This window comes from Elephantulus edwardii, unplaced genomic scaffold (assembly GCF_000299155.1).
Source record: "Elephantulus edwardii isolate Elephantulus edwardi_28Jun2011 unplaced genomic scaffold, EleEdw1.0 scaffold00057, whole genome shotgun sequence".
NCBI classification, from domain to species: domain Eukaryota; kingdom Metazoa; phylum Chordata; class Mammalia; order Macroscelidea; family Macroscelididae; genus Elephantulus; species Elephantulus edwardii.
In genome coordinates, this window is record NW_006399807.1 from 1,387,664 (window position 1) to 1,407,612 (window position 19,949).

At 37.7% G+C, this 19,949-nt stretch overlaps 1 protein-coding gene across 1 annotated transcript in view; it reads left to right on the forward strand.

Annotated features, from left to right (window-relative positions):
• UAP1 (UDP-N-acteylglucosamine pyrophosphorylase 1) overlaps positions 1-19,949 on the forward strand; it is a 49,663-nt gene that overhangs the window by 22,535 nt on the left and 7,179 nt on the right. Inside the window, exons 3-8 of the mRNA XM_006887368.1 lie at positions 2,536-2,740; positions 6,365-6,540; positions 7,695-7,867; positions 15,694-15,887; positions 17,317-17,457; positions 19,320-19,508. Coding sequence (XP_006887430.1) covers positions 2,536-2,740; positions 6,365-6,540; positions 7,695-7,867; positions 15,694-15,887; positions 17,317-17,457; positions 19,320-19,508 — 1,078 coding nt within the window. The remainder of the gene's footprint in view (positions 1-2,535; positions 2,741-6,364; positions 6,541-7,694; positions 7,868-15,693; positions 15,888-17,316; positions 17,458-19,319; positions 19,509-19,949) is intronic.

The following is a 19,949-nucleotide window of genomic DNA, read 5'->3' on the forward strand; positions in this document are numbered from 1 at the left end:
TTTAGAATCTTTATCTAGGACATCTTTTGAAGATGTTCAGTAGTAGTAGTAAGTGGACAGAGCACTTCTTTATCTGCAATTTTAAAAGCTACAAAACTTGTTTGGTAGCAAAATCTGACCAGTTCTGATTTCATAGTACATGGCAACAGCATTATTTTGCTAAATTCTGAAGAGTTCTACTATCTGAAACAAATCTCATACTAGATGTGTAGGTGAGACATTGTGGGCTGATATTTTAAATACATTTTTTGAATCATTGACAGTAGAATTAAATTTATGTCCTAGAAAATGTTTCTTTGATAACTCAAGAACTGAACAAATGCAAAACAGTTCCCTACTCCCCACTTTCCCTCAAATTCCTGTAGGTACTTTATCTAGGTCAGTTTCTTAATACATGATGGATATAGGGCTTATGTGTTATGATAGATCTGTGTAGATTTAGACCTGGAATACTACTAGAAGCAATGTCAGTATTTGGGAAGTTTTGGAGAATCATAGGTGGCTGGCTCGTCTCTGTTCAGCTTCTTTTCCAGGTAAAGTGATGGATAAAGCAGATTACAAAAAGGTAGCACCACCATACATGAATTTAGTAAAAAAGGAAATAAATAATGGACAAGGAAGTTGGAGGGCAGTCTCTTAAATAAATGTTTGAATATGTCAGAGAAACAGCTTGCATCCTGTACCGCCTGGGTAGTGCAGGGTGTGGTGGAGAAGCCCTAGAGTTGGCTTTAGCATTAGTTACGTCTGATTTTATTTTCTTATTGTCAAATTTCAGTAAAGTACATTAATTGTTGTCTAGATAATTACAATTCTAGTTCAAGGCATAGAAGGAAGAGAGGAAGTTAAATCTCAGATAATTATACTTGTACTCATGGCTATAGAGTTGGAATTAACTCATAACAGCGTGACCCTCCATTGAGTTTCTCAGCCTGTGACTCTCACGGGAGCGTATTGCCCATCTTTTTCTCCTATGGAGTTGTGGCATGGCACATGGGCTAGCAACCCAGCTCCTTGTGGAGTAGGCTGTCAGATCAGCTTCATATCAAAGGTCAAAATTATAGAACCATATAATGTGACTTTAAATCGTGTAATTAACAAAACAGCTAGAATGGTTGCTGAATAATGTCCTTGGATTATATTCATTCACTAAAGAAGAAAAAAAATAGAATCAGGAGTGGGGGCAGTTTTGATTTTATAATAAGTTTATTTAGCATAGTTTTTAAAGTTCATGATGCACTATTAGACTAGCATTAAGAAAATCTGATCTATCAAAAACACCTAACTCATGTAGTCAGTAAAATAGATAAACCCCATTACTTGAAGATTTTAAAGCAATTGTAATCACTGTTGGCCACCACTGCTCCCTCTGGTGTGTCTTCCAATGTAGGCAACATGTTGGCTTTGTTTATAACATTTCTGAAAATTTTAGTCTAATTATGAAATTAAAAATCATGAATGGAAAGCCTCAGCCATTGTTTTACTTTTATTTGGAATTTTACAGTTTTTCTAGTATCCTGGAGACCCACTTTTCATGTTGGTTCTCAAACTGCTCTCTCATGTGGTGCCAAGACTGTTCAACTTGGAGTGGTGTTTGACACAGTTACTGTCTGCGCATGTACATTTAATACAAATTGAGGGTCCTTTGTCTGTCTTATCTTCCTGTATTCCTTTCTTTTTAATTAAAGCCTGAATTTATTTTTGCCCAAAGAACAGCTTTTGGCTAGGTATTATGCTTGGTTACTCCTGATTGTGGAATATTCAGCTGGTAAAAGCTCAATTTTCAGACAGAGAAAAGAAATCAGCAGCAAAAAGACAGAATATCTCATCCTTCTGTGTTACTTATTAAAAAAGATTCAGTCAGTTTTATTGAAGTACAGTTTTATACATTGAAACACTAGTTTTATGAGTATTAATGAAAATGAATACCATGTAGCTACCACCTTCGTCAATATGTCATTTCAGTCACCCTGCAAAATCTCTTTAGTCCCCATTGCAGACACTCCCCCAAACCCATTCAGTTGTAATTTCAGATCCAGTTCCTGACTACTGAACTTGGGTTCCTAACCATTGTAGTGTATTGCTTTCCTCATTAAAGATTTCTTTATATTTACTGAGTGGTAGCTTGTCTACTTTATTTGGATGCTAATTGATATCTTAGTTATTTGTAGGCTGGAGGTCACTTAACAGTGTCATCATTCATCTTGACACCCTGGTATCTGTCATCTTTTAACCTTTTTCTTGACTTGTCACATCCAATAAGTAGTTAAGTACTTGCAAAATATGTGTAAAGTTTTAGATCTTTGGCTTCTGATGTACCATAAATTTATGTTATTATCTTATCCAAGTATAGCATTCATTGCTAGTATTTGGTTGGGTTGAGTTTTAGAAATTTGTTTGCTTTGGTAAGGAATTTTTTTTAAACAAGATCATAAATCCATGACTCTATTCCTTATGTAGACAGTGACTGCTGCCACTGAGATAATCCTAAACTGTTGAATTCTAGCAATTTTTTGATACAAATGTTTTCTTTTGTAGGTCTTTTCCAGATTTCTCAGAACAAAGTAGCAGTGCTTCTTCTCGCTGGTGGGCAGGGGACAAGACTTGGTGTTGCATATCCAAAGGGGATGTATGATGTTGGTCTGCCATCCCATAAAACGCTTTTCCAGATTCAAGCAGAGCGTATCCTGAAGTTACAGCAGTTAGCTGAAAAATATCATGGCAACAAATGCAGTATTCCATGGTAAGATATGACCTATGGGAGATGTTAGCGCATATATTGATTTATGTGAATGCACATAGACCTTATTCATAAGCAGCCATATTTCCTGTTAATGCTGATTATCTTGGTAGATAGAGTTTACTATGTATACAAAAAAGAAATGTTATAGCTAAAAGATGATCATTGTAGTGCCACGAGCATTATATATACACACATCTAGTTTTTCCATGCTTATCTGAATACCCGTGAGTACTGAGTCATTTTAATATTACACTTCGATCTAGAAACTAATTGATATTTTGTATGTATCTCTGGTTAAAGATAATGTCCCCTCTGAAATGTGAAAACATTGCTTGATTGTTTCTAGCATTACTTATGCTTAGCAGTCCAGCCCCCTGCAGATTATACCACTAGTATTCACTCTAGCGTTGCTTTGAAGAGGTCCCATGCCATTCTGATTTCCAGTCCCTTTTTATTCCTTCCCAGAGATATTTGGTGTCTCCACGTAGCTTTTTTTTTAAAAATTTAATTTAATTTTATTTTATTGCTTGTGTGTGTACCATCAAATCAGATCTGACTGGTACAGGAGGAGATTGTCCCTCCTTCTCCAGCAGAGCATCTGGGGGATTTGAACAGTGTACCTCTGGGATTGCAGTACAGCTTCTTGCCACTAGGCCACTAGAGCTCCCTCCATGTAGCTTTTACATCTGAAATTACATGATAATTTAATAGATCTGTTTTCAGCTATTGCTCAGCATTCTCTCTCAGTGTATAGATTGATATCCTTAAGTACCAGGCCCTCTGTCCTTTTGCAAGTATCATTTTGCATTTTTTTTATCCCTTTTATTCTACACAGCTTTATGGAATGCTCCCCTGACTTCTTTCTGTGAGGCAATCTTGGTTTCTTACCCTCTTTGAGGGACCCTCTGGTTAGCACAAATAGTTTATGTGTTCAATTGCTAGCCAAAAGTTTGGCGTTTTGAGTCACCCTAGAAAGACCTTGAAAGAAAGATCTAGTGGTCACCTGAAAAGTCAGCCACCGAAAACCCTCTGGAGTACAGTTCTACACTGACACTTACAGGACTCACAACCACTCCATGGCAGCTGATGCTCAAATGAGGTCTTGTAAACACCACGCAGTTGTGGGAAATTTTGCTTTTCAAAAGCTTTTCTTTAGCTCTTTAATCTTCCCCCTTGAGCAGCTTTGGAAATTTGCACATGTTTTGAGGTGGAAACCAGCTATGTTTCTCTAGTCTTGTCCCTTCTGCCCCATGTGACCAACAGAAACTTCTCTGTCTTCTGTCCCCAAGGAACAGCCTTCTGCCTGGGTGAACACCAGATTTTTCACCACTAATTAGGACACAAAAATCAGCAGATTCTCTGGAAAAGGCAGCTACTTATCCACAGTTTTTTGTGAAAAGATTTCCTTCTATGGGAGTTTCTTGTTATTTTAGCTTTCTGATGGCTTTAAAAGTAGTGGGTTTTTTTTTTGTTTGTTTTTTTATTTTCCCTAGTGTTTCTAATTGTCCTCAACATGAGAGTTGGCTTACTGTGGAACTCTTTTTTATAAAAATTTAATTATTTTAAATTTTATTATTTTTTGTGCATGTACCATCAAATCAGATCTTACTGGTACAGGAGAAAATTGTCCCCTCTTCTCCAGCAGAGCATCTGGTGGATTCGAACAGTTTACCTTTGAGATTGCAGTACAGCTTCTTGCCACTAGACCACCAGAGCTCCCCTGTGGAACTCTTTTTAACCCCACATCTTGATGCTTAAAGGAGATTTTGATGGACATCTGTGTTCCTACAGGTCCCTGGCTTTCCTTTATCATGTTGGGCTTGCTTCTTTCTCTCACTTCCTCCAAACTCAGAATTTATTTAGCTGCTTCTTTTGTCATCTTCTAAATCAGACCTTTTGTATACAAGTTAAAAACACCCAGGATATCTTGTTAAACATCTATGGTAAACAGTGATAGTGTTTTCTTCATTCTTTTAGTAGGTAAATAGGAAATGCCTGCTTTTGGATCTGTTGTATAGTAGTAGTAAAAGACAAAAATTTTCATTTGAATATATTTCACATTCTAGTTGAATGTTAACATTCTAGTAAAGGCAAAAGCTATTATAGTCACTAGTTAGTATTTTTAGATCACACTTCGCCCCCCCCCCCCCCCATAGTCCTGTGGATTACATAGGGTGCTCTGGTGGTTCAATCCTAAAGGTGCGCAATTCGAATCCATTATCTGCTGCATGGAAGAAAAATGGACAGTGTCCTCCTAAACCTGCTAGAGGTTCAGCTTTGCTTGGTTCCAACTTGATGGCACATAGCAACAACAATGTGGATTATATTTTTGTGACACTGCAGGGTATACGTTTGTAATTCTAAATGGAGACTGAACATAGAATGGAGCTCAGATTCCATTCTGAAATTTTAGTAAAAAGATTATTAGAATATAGTAGACTTTATTCATAAGGAACCATTTTTCTTGTTAAAATTTTCCTTGCATTTGTTTAGAATTTTTAATCTGGATAGACATTTCATAGAATAAAAAATGCTTACTGGAGCCATTTACAAGTTCTTTGTTGTAGTAGGCATGTTAAATTTCATTTGTTGATTTTTTTAAAAACACAAAAGTTGCAGACAACAAATGCTAGTGAGGTTGTGGAGAAACGGAAACCTTTATTCACTGTTGGTGGGAATGTAAAAATGTGCAACCACTGTGGAAGGCAGTGTGATAGTTTCTCAGAAAATTGCAAATAGAAATACCATTTGACCCAGCAATTCTACTATTGGGAATATACCCTAAAGAAACCATAACTGCCATCCAAGCATATATATATGCACACCACACCCATGTTTATTGCTGCTTTGTTCACAGTAGCAAAGAGTTGGAAACAACCCAAATGCTCATCAGCAAACAAATGGGTAGAGGAGCTGTGGTATATTCACACAATGGAATACTATGCTGCATTGATAAACAAGGAACTCATGAAATATACAAAATGGGTGACTCTGGAGGGCTTTATGCTGAGTGAAATATCTCAGCATAAAAGAACAAATACTGCATAGTGCCATTGTTATAAAATGGAACTGACATCCGGGTTGGAAGGAGCCTAAGAAAAGAGAGGATAAATAATGTATACTGCATTGAAATAGATGAGTGAGAAAACTGTTTAAAAGGAATATATGGTTAGGTATTATTTTCATGACAAGGTTCAAGAAAAAGAAATGCATAGTAAAATGGACTGTGGACTTTAGGGGGGAAGATTGTATAACAATGAAAGATTTTTGTTTTTTTCCTTTTCAAAGGGAAAAGTGAACTGGAGGGCGGGGTGGGCAGGGAGGAAAATGTACAACAATGAATGAATGGGAAAAAATATTAAATGGGAAGAATATGCTGCAATATATGTGTGTGTGTTTCATTAAACACACACACACACAGACACACATACACACACACACACACATGCAAATACCCCCAACACATAACTATTGTAAGAAATTCCTTTTAGTGTAAACTAGTAATGGTGTCTTATCCAAGAAAAGGATAAATTCAAGCTAGAAAAACAGTTTTTGAAGATTTTCTTTTATTTTGCTATAATCCATCAAGAATTATTTCCCCTCTCTCTCTTTTTTCCTTAAAAGGTACATAATGACTAGTGGCAGAACAATGGAATCTACGAAGGAATTTTTTGCAAAGCATAAGTACTTTGGTTTGAAAAAGGAAAATGTAATCTTTTTTCAGCAGGGAATGCTGCCTGCGATGAAGTTTGATGGGAAAATTATTTTGGAAGAGAAGAGCAAAGTTTCTATGGCTCCGGGTTTGTAATCACCTTAATTAATGATGATTAGAAAAGCTAATGATAAGGTTCTTTCTTTATTTTTTAAGATTGTGATTTGGATATTAAGCAACTTTTAACTTTTAAAAAAAATTGGTAATGATTTTTAAAAAATGGAAATGGCAAATGGTGAACTGGATACTCATGCGTTTTGTAGAAGTCTGCTTGAGAGAACATTTTGAGCAATGTTCAGAATATTCTTCAGTATTTTATGTGCAGTAAAGCTTATAGCTATATAATTTATGGTAATGAAAACCTAGAAACTGTTTATTGCTTAATCAGTGATAATAAATATAGTTCTTCTAGCATTAACTATTAATCAACATTAGAATAATTAGAAGCTTTAACTACAAATGTAAATTATTTCAGTTGGTTAAGAGAAAGCAAGACATAAGGTCATATATGCAATATGATAGGGCCACCACTTTGCACAGTTCCTCAGGCCCCATGCTCATTGTCATTTGTTAATGGCACATCCTGGAACTGGACAGTGTGCTGCTGGTATAGCTATACAAGTGTGGTATCATCGATGGATAGATAGAGCTATCTGTGTGAATCTATACTTACAAAGAGAGGCTGAAAGGAAAGAAACAACACTGGCAATTTTCACAGGTTGTGAAAATTTCATTTCATCTTTATTCTTCTTACTGAATGGAAGAGTTTAGTTTTCTTACCCTGTGGAAGAAATACATTAAAACAACACTAAAAATAGTTGAGGAAGAGGACATATATTTAGTTTAAGCCATGGTAGACCCTTATATATTTGTGATGGGAGAAGTTACCAGTGTTGAGCTATAATGCTAATAAAATTTGAGATCTTGTAAAATACTTGTTTTATAGTAATCGATTCTGTGTTTCACAATGCTATAAAAAAGAGACAGTTTTTTTAAAAAGCATTATCTTTTGTTTGCCTGTTTCAGCATTATTGTTATTTTCTAGGTACTTCTGCTAAGTATTGTTCAGAAAATGAAGTATGACATCTGAATAATTCCTTAATTTTATTTTCTTGGCCATTTATTATGAAGTTGTGGTTTTCATAGATTGTCACTCCACCTTGCATATATTAAACAGTCTTTTGGTATTTTACTGACAATAGGGGTTTTGCTCTGCTACTAATGGGTTGTTTTCTTTCCCAGATGGGAATGGTGGTCTTTATCGGGCTCTTGCAGCTCAGAATATTGTGGAAGATATGGAACGAAGGGGCATTTGGAGCATTCATGTCTATTGTGTTGACAACATATTAGTAAAAGTGGCAGATCCACGGTTCATTGGATTTTGCATTCAAAAAGGTGCAGACTGTGGAGCAAAGGTAATGCATTTCTCAACTATAATAAAATTTTAACTGGTATTTTCTGACAGAGTATATACACTCCAACTGCCACTCTAGATTCTTTTATAAAGTATAATTAATAGTTCATAAACATTCATGCTTCTACTATACTTAATCTTTGCAGATTTCCCCTTTATTTCTTAAATTAGCAATATTTGATTCCACAATTTTATATTTTGTTTGTACTAAACAAGTTTAATTTGGCAGCAGGAGTGGCATCCACTTCCTAAACAACATGCGTCTGGAAACTATGAACTTTGATAAATGACAGTTGTTATAGAAAGGCTTCAGGCCTTTTGTTCATAGGGTTACTATGAGTTGTGCTCGACTCAATAGCAATCAACAACAGCAAACAAGTCTAAAACATATATGCGTGGTTTGGAAATACTTGAGAAAGTAAATGGTAATCATTAACCTTGCATGAGTCATTAAATATCAACTTGTGTTTGATCAAATTAACTTGTTTTCTTCCTGTGATAAAATTACTAGAGTTGTAGATAAGGGAGGTATGATAGAAATAGCAGATTGAGTTGTCAGCAAGGCATATGACAGATATCTCAGGATATTCTTTTCTTGTTTTTAAGATTAATACATGCATTTGGGAGATAAGACAAACAAGGAGAATAAGAACTTCTTGAATGACTACAAACATACTGATAGTTTTATGGCAGAAAGATGTTTGTATGTCACATAAGATTGTCCTCGACCATATTCTTTCTACCTTTTCCCCCCCAGTCATATAGATGAGGATGCAGGCCATACTTCTTTGATAGAAAACTAACTATATACATGTACCTAGCTATGAAACGAGGCGCTCCGGTGGCATAGTCCATCGCAAGTTATGTTGTCTCCCTAAAGGCCTTGAGTTTCTGTTGGTTAGAATCCACCATTCTCTCCTCAGGAGAAAGATAGGCAGTCTCCATGATTTATGGCCTCAGAAGCCTGAAGAAGGACTGCTGTAAGTTGTAACTGTCTTGTGAGCAGTGAGTTTTGGGGTTTTTTGAAGAATAAAATAGAAAACATGCCAGACCTCTGAATGTAAAGAGACAAGTCTTTGAAAGTATCAGTTCTTAACAAATCAGAATTCTATTGAAATTCTTTTTGGGGATAATTGAAAAAGTTATTGAAAAATTTAGAAAAAAACATGTAAATATTATAAAAAGGTACTCAAAGATTTTAAAAAGAGAGGGTTGGAAACAGTCTACTGAGTACTAAAATGGAATTTGGAAAAAAAGGAAACAGGGATGTGATACTGTTGTTAGGTGCCATGAAGTAGACTTTTACTCATAGCAACTCTGTACAATTTAGTGACATATGGCTCAGTCCTTGAGGTCATTACTGTAATCCCTATCAGTTCACCTCATTGAAGGTTTTCTTATCTTTTGCCAACTCTCTACCTTTCCAAGCAAGTTGTCCCCTAGTAGCATAAAGGGAAACATAAAAGGCTGGTAACTGAAAGATCATTCCAACAGGAGAAAGGCGAGTAGTCCCCCGTAAGTTTACATCCCAGAAGCCCAGTAAAGGATTGCTAGGAGTCAGAATTGACTCAGCAGCAGGGTGTTAAATGTGTTGCTTGCACCATTAAATGACAGATTAGCACAACAGAATGTTGTTATTGTTGTTATGTGCCATCAAGTTGCCTGCAACTCATAGCAATCCTTTGTACAATAGCCCTAAACCCTGCTATATCCCTTGCCAATCTGTCTCTGATGTACCTATCCCCAATACCCCAGTCACTGAATCAATCCATCTCATTGAGAGTCTTCTGTGCCGTCCCTCCACTCTCCCAAGCATGATGTCCCTCTCCGAGGACTGGTCCCTCCTTGCAACATGTCCAAAGTAGGTCCGATGAAGCTTCAGAATCCTTGCCTCCAAGGAATAGCCTGCTTTCACCCTCTCCAGGACGAACTTGTTTGTTCTCCTAGCAGTCCATGGTATGTTCAATACTCTTCTCCAGCACCACAGCTCAAAGGCATCAACTCTCCTTCTATCCTCCCTAGTCATTGTCCAGCTCTCTGATGCATAGCAAGTGATTGCAGAGACCATGGCCTGTATCAGGTGCACTTTAGTCTCCCAACTGACATCGTTGCTCTTCAGTACTTTGGAGAAGTCTCTGACAGCAGACTTTTCCAATGCAGTTTGTCTTTTAATTTCCTGGCTGCTAGTACCAAGAGTGTGGATTATATTCAAGCAAACTGAAGCTGTAAACAGTCTCCATCTCTTCACCATCTCTCATGGTGCTGCCAATCATCCTAGTGGTGAGAATCTTTGTTTTCTTTTTATTTTTTTTTTAGAATCTTTGTTTTCTTGATGTTGATCTTCAGTCCATGTTGATGATCAGTAAAAACAGTCCATTTTAAAAATTTTTCTACTAGTTTATTTATAAAATTAAAATACATTGTTTTTAAGAACAAATTCTTTCAATTTCCCTCACCTGCCCCTATCAAATTGTACAACTCCATGATTAATCCCCCCTGCCCCAGCATCCTCATCCTTCTGCTTTCACCCTCTCCCACCCCTCTTGGATCCTTATACTCATTCTACAATAATGGTTTTATACAATATTTGTCCTTGTGGGACTGAGTTAGTTTACTCATCATAATGCTCTCCAGTCCCTCCTAAATTAGGTAATAATTTACAAAATCGTTGCTCCTGCCTGATTCCATTGTGTGAATGTACCATACTTTCTCAATCCGTTGGTTTGTGGTTGGACATTTGGTCTGTTTCCATGTTCTTACGATGGTGAATAATGCTGCTATGAACACTGGTATACAAATCTGTTTGTGCCTCAGTTTTCATGCATTTGTATAGAAGCATGACTAGATGAGATTTTGGCATTTCAAGTCAGGAAAGGGAAGAAGTAAGAGAATATAATGGTTAAATAAAATTAATTTCTACCCTAGAGTTCATAATAAAGTAAGTTGGAAATGGATTATGTAGTTAAGTATTTAAAAAATGAAGCCATAATAGTGAGAGAAGAAAATTGAGAATATTGATATGACCTTTCTCAGAAGCACAAACTGAACAAGTTTCTGACAAAATACACCTATATATACATCTTAAATATTTGACTATTAGAAGACATGCTGTAAGAGACATACCATATTTCTTGTTGGATGTTTTCTATTTTAAAGATGTCAGTCCTCTACTGTGAAGTCATAGCCCCAAACTGAAGTGTAAAATCTGTGACTTAGCAGTTTGACCTGATAAACCTAATGAGATTCCGTCAAACTCTGAAACTAGATCTCTGTCTCTTCAGACTACATCAATATCTGTACTGTACTGTAAATAGCTACTAAATTAGAAAGCTGAATCTAGAAGGAACCTCAGTGACCATGAAGTTAGCCCTTTGATCTCAGGAATATTAACACTGAATTCTGGTGGTTTTAGAACTCCTAGGTTAAAATGTTAGTGAAACCAGGACTAGAATTCACATATATCTCCACTCCTTGTCTTAACACCATATCGCATTATGAAACCGAATGTGTTAGATTAGTTATGCTTTGCTGGCAGCTCACAAAACTTCAAATTAGTATGTTAATTTTATTTTAAACTTATCACCTAGGAATGCAAATGTTAACTTGTCTGCTGAGCTCTCTATGGCAAATCTAATCTTAGTCTTCCTTATTGACTCACTGATGTGTGCCAACTCATAGCTGCCCTTGCAACTTTTAGAAGCAGTTGTCGCATGGGAGGATATTGTCTGTTCTTTTCCCACGGAGCATCTGGTAGATTAGAACTGCGTCCTTTTGGGAATGCAGAGCTCCCTGTTTAGTTCTTAGACACATAATGTAATAGCTGTGAGTGGAAAACAAAATTAGTCAGATGACAATAGAGTATGAGTAGACTGGTGTATGCTAACAACATTTAGAAACATTGCAAATTGTTGTTGAGGTTGTTAGGTGCCCTTGATTTTGACTGCGACTGATAGTGACCCCATGAACAACAGAACCTTGCCTTTTCTACACCGTTTTCATGATCTCCACCATTCTTGAGTGCATTTGTTGAAGTCATTATGTCAGTCCATCTATTTGAGGGTCATGCTCTCTTTAACTGACTTTTCCCAATATGTGTTTTTCCAAGAACAGTCCCTTCTTGACAGCATGCCCAAAGGACGTGAGACAAAGTTTCACCATCTTTGCCTTGAACGAGCACAGTGGTTGCACTGCCTTCAAGACATATTTGTTCATTTGGCATCCCATAATATATTCAGTATTCTTTGCCAGCACAATTCTTTGATCTTCCTTATTCATTGTTCAGCATTCAGATACATCCAAAGCATTGAAAATGCCATTGCTTGGATCAGGTGTACCTCACTCTTTAAACTGATATCCTTGCTGTTTAGCACTATGGAGAGGTCTCTGACAGCATGTTTTATCAATGCTGTTGCCATGGGTGTTGAGTATCTAATTAGAATGAAGTTATTGACAATTTCAGTCTTTTTTCCATCTATCATGCTGTTGCCTATTGGTCCAACGGTAAGAATTTTTGTTACTTAATAATATTCTCATTATCTCTGACATGCTTGATCCTGTTGTTAGTCATTGTGTCAGTCCAACCACTTTGACTCTTCTCTTTCACTGACCTTTCACCTGTATTTTGAGATCTTGATATTCTTATTAATTATATTCTTAATAATAATATGCAGATGACACAACCTTGCTTGCTAAAACTGAGGCAGACCTGAAGCGCTTGCTACCGAAAGTCAAGAACTGTCGTCAATATGGATTGAAGCTTGATATCAAGAAGACAAAGATTCTCACCACTGGGCCATTTGGTAGCACCATAAAGAGACTGGGGTTGTTAACAGTTACAGCTTGCTCAGCTCCACAGTCAACAATCTTGGCACCAGCTGTCAGGAAATCAAAAGATGAATTAATTACATTAGGTAAATCTGTTGTCAGGGACATCTCCAGGATACTGAGAAGCAATGATGTCAGTCTAGGGACTAAGGTGTGCCTGATCTAGTCAATGGTCTTTGCAATTACTTGCTATGCATAAGAGAGCTGGACAGTGACTAAGGGTGACAGAAGAAGCATTATTAACTGTATATGTAAAATGTGACATTATTTTTTCATTTTCTTTGGCTAACTGGGAGGAGTCTGGAGGAGATTTTTAAAATAAGTGATGTTTTTGTTTTAATGGGAGTGAAAGCAATGTATTCCAAATTCCTTGTCTAGGAAGATATTCTATAGTGTAAATGAGGAGAGACAGCAGTGATGGTAGTGGCAGTTTGACAAACCAGAATTGTAAATTGGTCTTGATTGATTGAAATAATTTTGCTGTGTAATATTTCTATGCAATTGAATCAATTTTCTTGGTGACAAGTTTCTTTTCATTGAATACTGTGCTCCTTTTCAGAAGAGCAAACAGTGCTACTACAGAGCAGGCTTAATGTATCCATGGAATCCTGCTTCACTGTGCTACATGCCGTGACTGTGTCAGTAACTGCTGTGTAAACTCGCTTCTCAATAGTGGCTTTCAGTTGTCTGGAAGACACTGTTTACTCGTATTTACTTTACAAAATCAGTTGCTGCAGAATGCACTTAGGATAGACTTTTCAAATTGGAAACAGATTTTTACAAATACAGATGCATGCTGAATTATTGGTTAGATGGTCAAACAAAACAGTGTTCAGGTATCTTTTTCTTTTTTAAAATTTTTATTTTATATTGGTTTACATAAGAAGGACTTACATCAGGTATCTCTTGATTCTATTGTTTTTGTTCTCTTGTTGGATTTTTAGCTTATGTGGACCTTGGTGATGTATTTTTTTTATGTATAGTTCTCTGTTTTTTTCCTATACATTTCATTTAGATCATTGATTCCTGTGTGGCATTAGAATCATAGGATATCAGAGTTATCTGTGAGTTTTTTTCACATTGTTTGTTTTTGTTGTTAAGCCTGCTGTGTCCTAAGCCAGTCTCACTGACTCCAGTACACCTACTGCTATTGCCTCAGTCACTGTATCAGTCCATCTAATCTAGGGTCTTCCTTTCCTGCACTGTCCCTCTGCCCTTCCGAGCATGAGGTCTTTCTCTAAGGATCGGTCCTTCCAGGCCACATGCCCAAAGTATGTGAGACAGAGCTTCAAAATCCTAGCCTCCAAGGAGAAACTTGGTTTCACTCTCTCCAAGACAGACGTATATGTTTTCTTGGCAGTCTAGTGTATTTTCAAGACTGTTCTCCAGCACCACAACTCAAAGGCATCAATGCTGCTTCTGTCCCCCTTAGTCATTGTCTAGCTCTCTTATGCAAAGCAAGTAATTGCAAAGACCATTGACTGGACCAGGCACACTTTATTCTCTAGACTGACATCATTGCTTCTCAGTTCTCTGAAGATGTCCCTGACAACAGATTTACCTAATGTAATTCATCTTTTGATTTCCTGACTGCTGGTGCCAGGAGTGTTGATTGTGGAGCTGAGCAAGCTCTAATTCTTAACAACCTCAATCTCCTCTCTATCCATCATGGTGCTTCCACTTGGCCCAGTCGTGAGAATCTTTATCTTCTTAATGTTAAGATTCTATCCTTATTGAAGACTACAATCCTTGACTTTCTGCAGCAAGTGCTTCAGGTCCTCCTCAGCTTTAGCAAGCAAGATTATGTCATCTATATAATATAAATTGTTGATGAGTCTTCCTCCAGTCCTGATGCCACATTCCTCCTCATAAAACGGAATGATTTCGTCTGCATTTAGATTACAGACTTTTAAATTCCCCATCTGGTTTTATACACACATCCTTCTTTTAGTGGCCTAGAAATATTATCAAATCATTGATTTAATAATAATAAACAAAGCATCGACTTCCTTCAAACAAAATGTAGTTAGTACGCAGTCAAATGTTGATGAGCTTTTCTGACTGGAGTTGAAGTTTGAGCCCAGAACCTGTTCTAATGACCCTACTTACCTACTGACCATTTGAACTCACTGCAGTTCATCTGATTTTGGTTCATAGTGACCCTCAGGTTTCAAGGTTGTAAACTTTTATGGGAGAAGATTGCCCATAAAATAGCACACTGTGTTCATGAATGACAATTAAAAAGGCATTGTTTTCAAGTGAATTAGTGATTTGAGCAATATATAAGGAGAGATAAAATGCCTTACTTTGATTACACATTTTGTGAATCTTAGAAAAAGTTTAATTTGGTTAAATTAAATTATAAAAAAGAGAAACAAGCCATTTGTGACATCTAAAATTTCATCTCATTATTTCTAGTCCTGTGTGATTTTCTCTGGCCTATATGTGTGTGAGGAATATTTCACTCTGGTTTAGATGGTACGGAAGCTCTGGGGACTTAGTGGTAAGGAGTTGCCAACCTTTTCTTCACTCTACCATTTCTGAGAGCTGTAGTCAAATATGGGTGAGATGGAGGCCTTTTCTTACTTTATGTATTGTAATCAACAGGTAACTCACTTGAGAAGTAGACAGTGGTAAGAAGTTGCACTGCCAACCCAAAGGCGTATGGTTTGAATCTACCAGCTGCTTCATGGGATAAATATGAACAGTCTTCTCCCAAGTGGTTTACTACCTATGATACCTAAGAGGATGATACCTAAGAGGAGGGTCAGTTGGATCCAACTCAACAACAGTACATAACAAGAAGTCAGAAAAGTAGTCTGTCAACGTGTATTAAGGATGGTTAGGTGAATGTTTAAAGTTAACAATTCCTCTTGCCTTAATACCTTAGAGACAGTGTAAGCAGCACTATAACATGGCATTTGAAAAAAGTGAGATTGCTCCAAAGAAACTTTTAAATATATATATATATTTCCTTTCTCTTTTTCTTTCTTTCATGTACAGGTAGTAGAGAAAACAAACCCCACAGAACCAGTTGGAGTGGTTTGCCGCGTGGATGGCGTGTACCAGGTGGTGGAATATAGTGAGATTTCCCTGGCAACAGCACAGAAACGAAGCTCAGACGGACGGCTGCTGTTTAATGCAGGGAACATCGCCAACCATTTCTTCACTCTACCATTTCTGAGAGATGTAGTCAAGTATGAGCAAGATGGGGATTTTTTTTCTTACTTTATATGTTGTAATCAGCACTCAGCCTACTAGAGAGGTAGACGAACAACCCAAGCCCATATCCCACAGACTCCCTCTTCTTGATGGATTACCACTCTCCAATGGGAATTTTAGTTGTTTTTATAAAGTAAGCCATTTCATATGGTGAAAATTAGTAAGAGCCCATTCCTGAGGGCATGAACCAGGGTCCAGAGCATTTTCCCCTCACTTTTCTCCTTCCCTTTTCTTCAAATGTGCTGAGCTCTGTGATAGTGAAGAATAAGAAATTAGACATCATCACAGCTGAAAAATTAAAAAAGAAAATGCAGATGCCTACCCTATACCTACTTAGTTAGAATTTCTAATGGGAGATCCAGAGGATTTTTTTAAAAGGTGCCCACACAATTGTAACACAATTAATTCCTACCGAGGTACAAGGGTTTCTTCTTTTTCTAGCATTAGTAAGGAAATGATACATGAGGAAGAAAGTAGAAAAGAGCTTGAAAATCAACATGGTAGAGCAATACCACTAGGTATAAAATAACCATTTTTATTTTATTTATTTTTTGGAAGTGGAAGTTCTTTTAGTGTTATTTATAATCCTTTCCCCCCTTTTTATTTTATTTAATGGACATTTACAGAGATTTTTTATTTCCATTCATTCATTGTTGCACTCATTTTATCTCATTTTTAAAGTACATTCTCGTCTTTTGGTAACTTCTGTAGGGTCACTGAGGAGTTCTGGTGGTTTAGTGGATTAATCATTGGGCTGCTAACCGGATAATTGGCAGTTTGGATCCACCATTCATTTTGCAGGGAAAAGATGAGACAGTGTGTCCATCAGGATTACAGCCTTGGAAGCGCTGTGGGCAGTTAGCTGTACTCTTCCTGGAGGGTCATTGTGAGTGGGAATCAGCTCCGTGGCCATGAGGGAGGGTCACTAAGAGTCACAATAAACTTCACAGCAGCAGGGCTTTGGGGATGTTAAGCCATCAAGTTGACCATCAACTTTTTAAAAAGTTAGTAAGCTTTAGAGTATCAGTGTGAGTTCTAAAATATTTCTCATTCTACTTTGTTAATGTGTAATTTATTAGCTTGCTGACAGTAACTCGTCTTTTTACCTCTGATCTCAATTGGGAAGGTTGAGACCAAGAGTGAGACATTTTATAAAAGAACTAGGAATTATGGAGAAGCATTAATGAGAGGCATATGTTTCTGTCTTTGATTACTATAAGGAAATGAATGGAGAAATAAATTTATTTTCTATTTAAACATGAACTGAAGCATAACAATTGCTCTTCACTTTGAAAAACTTACTGCTGGTTGCTGATGCGTTTGCTTCTGTGATTTGATCGATCCCCTGGCATTTTAAAACTGAAAAATGATTTTATCTTTTTTTTCTTCTTTGCTTGCTCTTAGTATCTATGAACCTCAGTTGCAGCACCATGTGGCTCAAAAGAAGATTCCATACGTGGATTCCCAGGGATGCTTCATTAAGCCAGACAAACCAAATGGAATAAAGATGGAAAAATTTGTCTTTGACATCTTCCAGTTTGCAAAGTATGTTTTGGATAGCACCAGTGAGATTGTATATGTCCTGGAATGCAAGTTTATTCTTAGCAGGAATCTGTTTTAGAGAGACATTTGCTAGCATGCATGTCAGGCACAGTATATTGATCACAGTGTATGGTCTTGTGTTGTTGGGTGGTATTGAGTTGACTGAACTCATAGTGACCCTGTGAATAATGGATCAAAACCTTACCCTGTGCTGCACTGTCCTAAGGATCATCTGCCATGCTCAGGCTCATTGGTGCAATGACTGTGCCAATCTCATAATTCTATAGTTTAAAACCTCCAGTTCAGGAGTGTGGTCTGAGTTGCATTTTGTTTGTTTAGTCAATCCATCTTCTGGTTCTCCTTAAAAATTGTTGAAAGCCATTTATTTTGATCAAGAAACTGAAGTAAAAAAGTTACTTATTTTGTGTTCAGATTGTATTGCTAGATTCTCTTTTGCTATTTTGAAAAGGGATGAAAAAAAAACCCAACTTTTCACAAGAGCAAAAGACACCATATCATGGATTGCCAAAAACTCAAATAAGTCTGTCTTGGAGAGGGTGAAACCAAGTTTCTCCTTGGCGGCTGGGATTTTGAAGTGCTGCCTCACAGACTTTGGGCATGTGGCCAGGAGAGTCTAGTCCTTGGAGAAGGACATCATGCTTGGAAGGGCGGAGGCAGAGTGCAAGAGAGGAAGACCCTGGATATATTGACTGGGACAGTGGAAGTTGATGTGTCAGAATTAGTGAGACTGGCTCAGGACAGGGCAGAGTTCAAAGCTGCTGTACATAGGGTCACTGTGGGTCGCAGGCAGCTTGATGGCACATAATAACAGCAGCAACAACTTTTGCTCTGTCAACAAAGCCTGGTGGAATTTTGAGAGGTGAGCGTTACCCGATTTGATAGGGCAGAGGTGATTTCAGGTTCTTCCCATGTGCAAAGCCCTGGAACTTCACAAGGTTGGGTTGTAGAAGGTCAAGGTCTGTAGTCTTCAATATAGATTGAAGCTTAACATCAAGAAGAAAAGGATTCCCACCCTAGGCCAGTTGACAGCACTATGATGGATGGAGAAGGGATTGAGGTTATTAACAATTTCAGTTTGCTTGGCTCCACAATCAGCACTGTTGGTACCAGCAGTTAGGAAATCAGAAAAGGAATTGCACTGGGGAAGTCTGCTGTTTGCCACCACTCCAAAGAGTAAGAGTAATGTCAGACTAGGCACTAAGGTGTGCTTGATCCAGGCCATGGTCCTTTATAGTTACTTGCTATGAGTCAGAGAGCTGGATAATGGCTAAGGATGACAGAAGAAGAGATGTTTTGAATTGCTGGAGAATAGTGAACCTACCATGGACCACCAAGAAAGCAGATAGGTCTGTCTTGGAGAAGGTGAAACCAAGTTTTTCCTTGGAGGCTAGGATTTTGAAGTTCTGTCTTACATGCTTTGGGCATGTGGCCAGGAGGGACCGGTCCTTGGAGAAGGACATCATGCTTGGCAGGATGGAGGGACAGCAAGGAGAGGAAGACCCCAGATGAGATGGATTGATACAGTAACTGGGGTAATGAGGGTAGTAAGTGTGTTGGAGTCAGTGAGACAGGCTTAGGGTCGCTATGAGTCAAAGGTCACTTGATGGAACATAACAACAACATATTCTGTAGAAAAAATGACATTTAATGTTGAGATATATGTCTCAGAATTTGACTACTATAAAAATGCAGACAAAAAAGATTACTTCATTGAGCATTCATTTGAAATTAGGTTAAGAGAACCTATCAGCAAAGACTAATGACTTAGGTCTGTAGAGAAGTCAAAATCTGTGTGCAGTTTTAAATTTCAGGATAAAGAAGTCTCTTTTATGATTCCACTCTAGGAAGTTTGTAGTGTATGAAGTATTGCGGGAAGATGAGTTTTCCCCACTGAAGAATGCAGACAGCCAGAATGGGAAGGACAACCCTACTACTGCAAGACACGCTCTGCTGTCTCTCCACCACTGCTGGGTCCTCAATGCAGGCGGCCACTTCATAGATGAAAATGGCTCTCACCTTCCGGCAATCCCCCGGTGAGTCAGCGGCTTCTCGCTTTTATGTGGATGCTTTCTTGTTTTTTCCCTCTTGGGATGTTTTCCTCTTTCTAATATACTCCTAGGTCTTTTTCACACACGTCAAGTTTTGATGTAGGCAGCTTCTTATGTGAAATAGTGAAAACTTTGCCTATTACAAAGATCATGATAACTCCTTTCCTCTTCAAGAGGACTGACCAACTTCTGAACCACTTGGTTTTTTGGACACATCTCCTCCCTGTGTGTGAAATGACTGCTACTGAGTAATGGCGAGAAGCTAATTCTTTTGGTATACTTTGTAGTTAAAGCTGATCAGTAGCATGCTATACCAGAGTCCAAGTCTCTGTGCAGTAAATGCTTCAACCACAGAAGATCGACTGTTGGTGCCCATGTATCTGTGATCCCTCTAAGTGCACTGCAGGAGACCCACGAAAGCCCCCC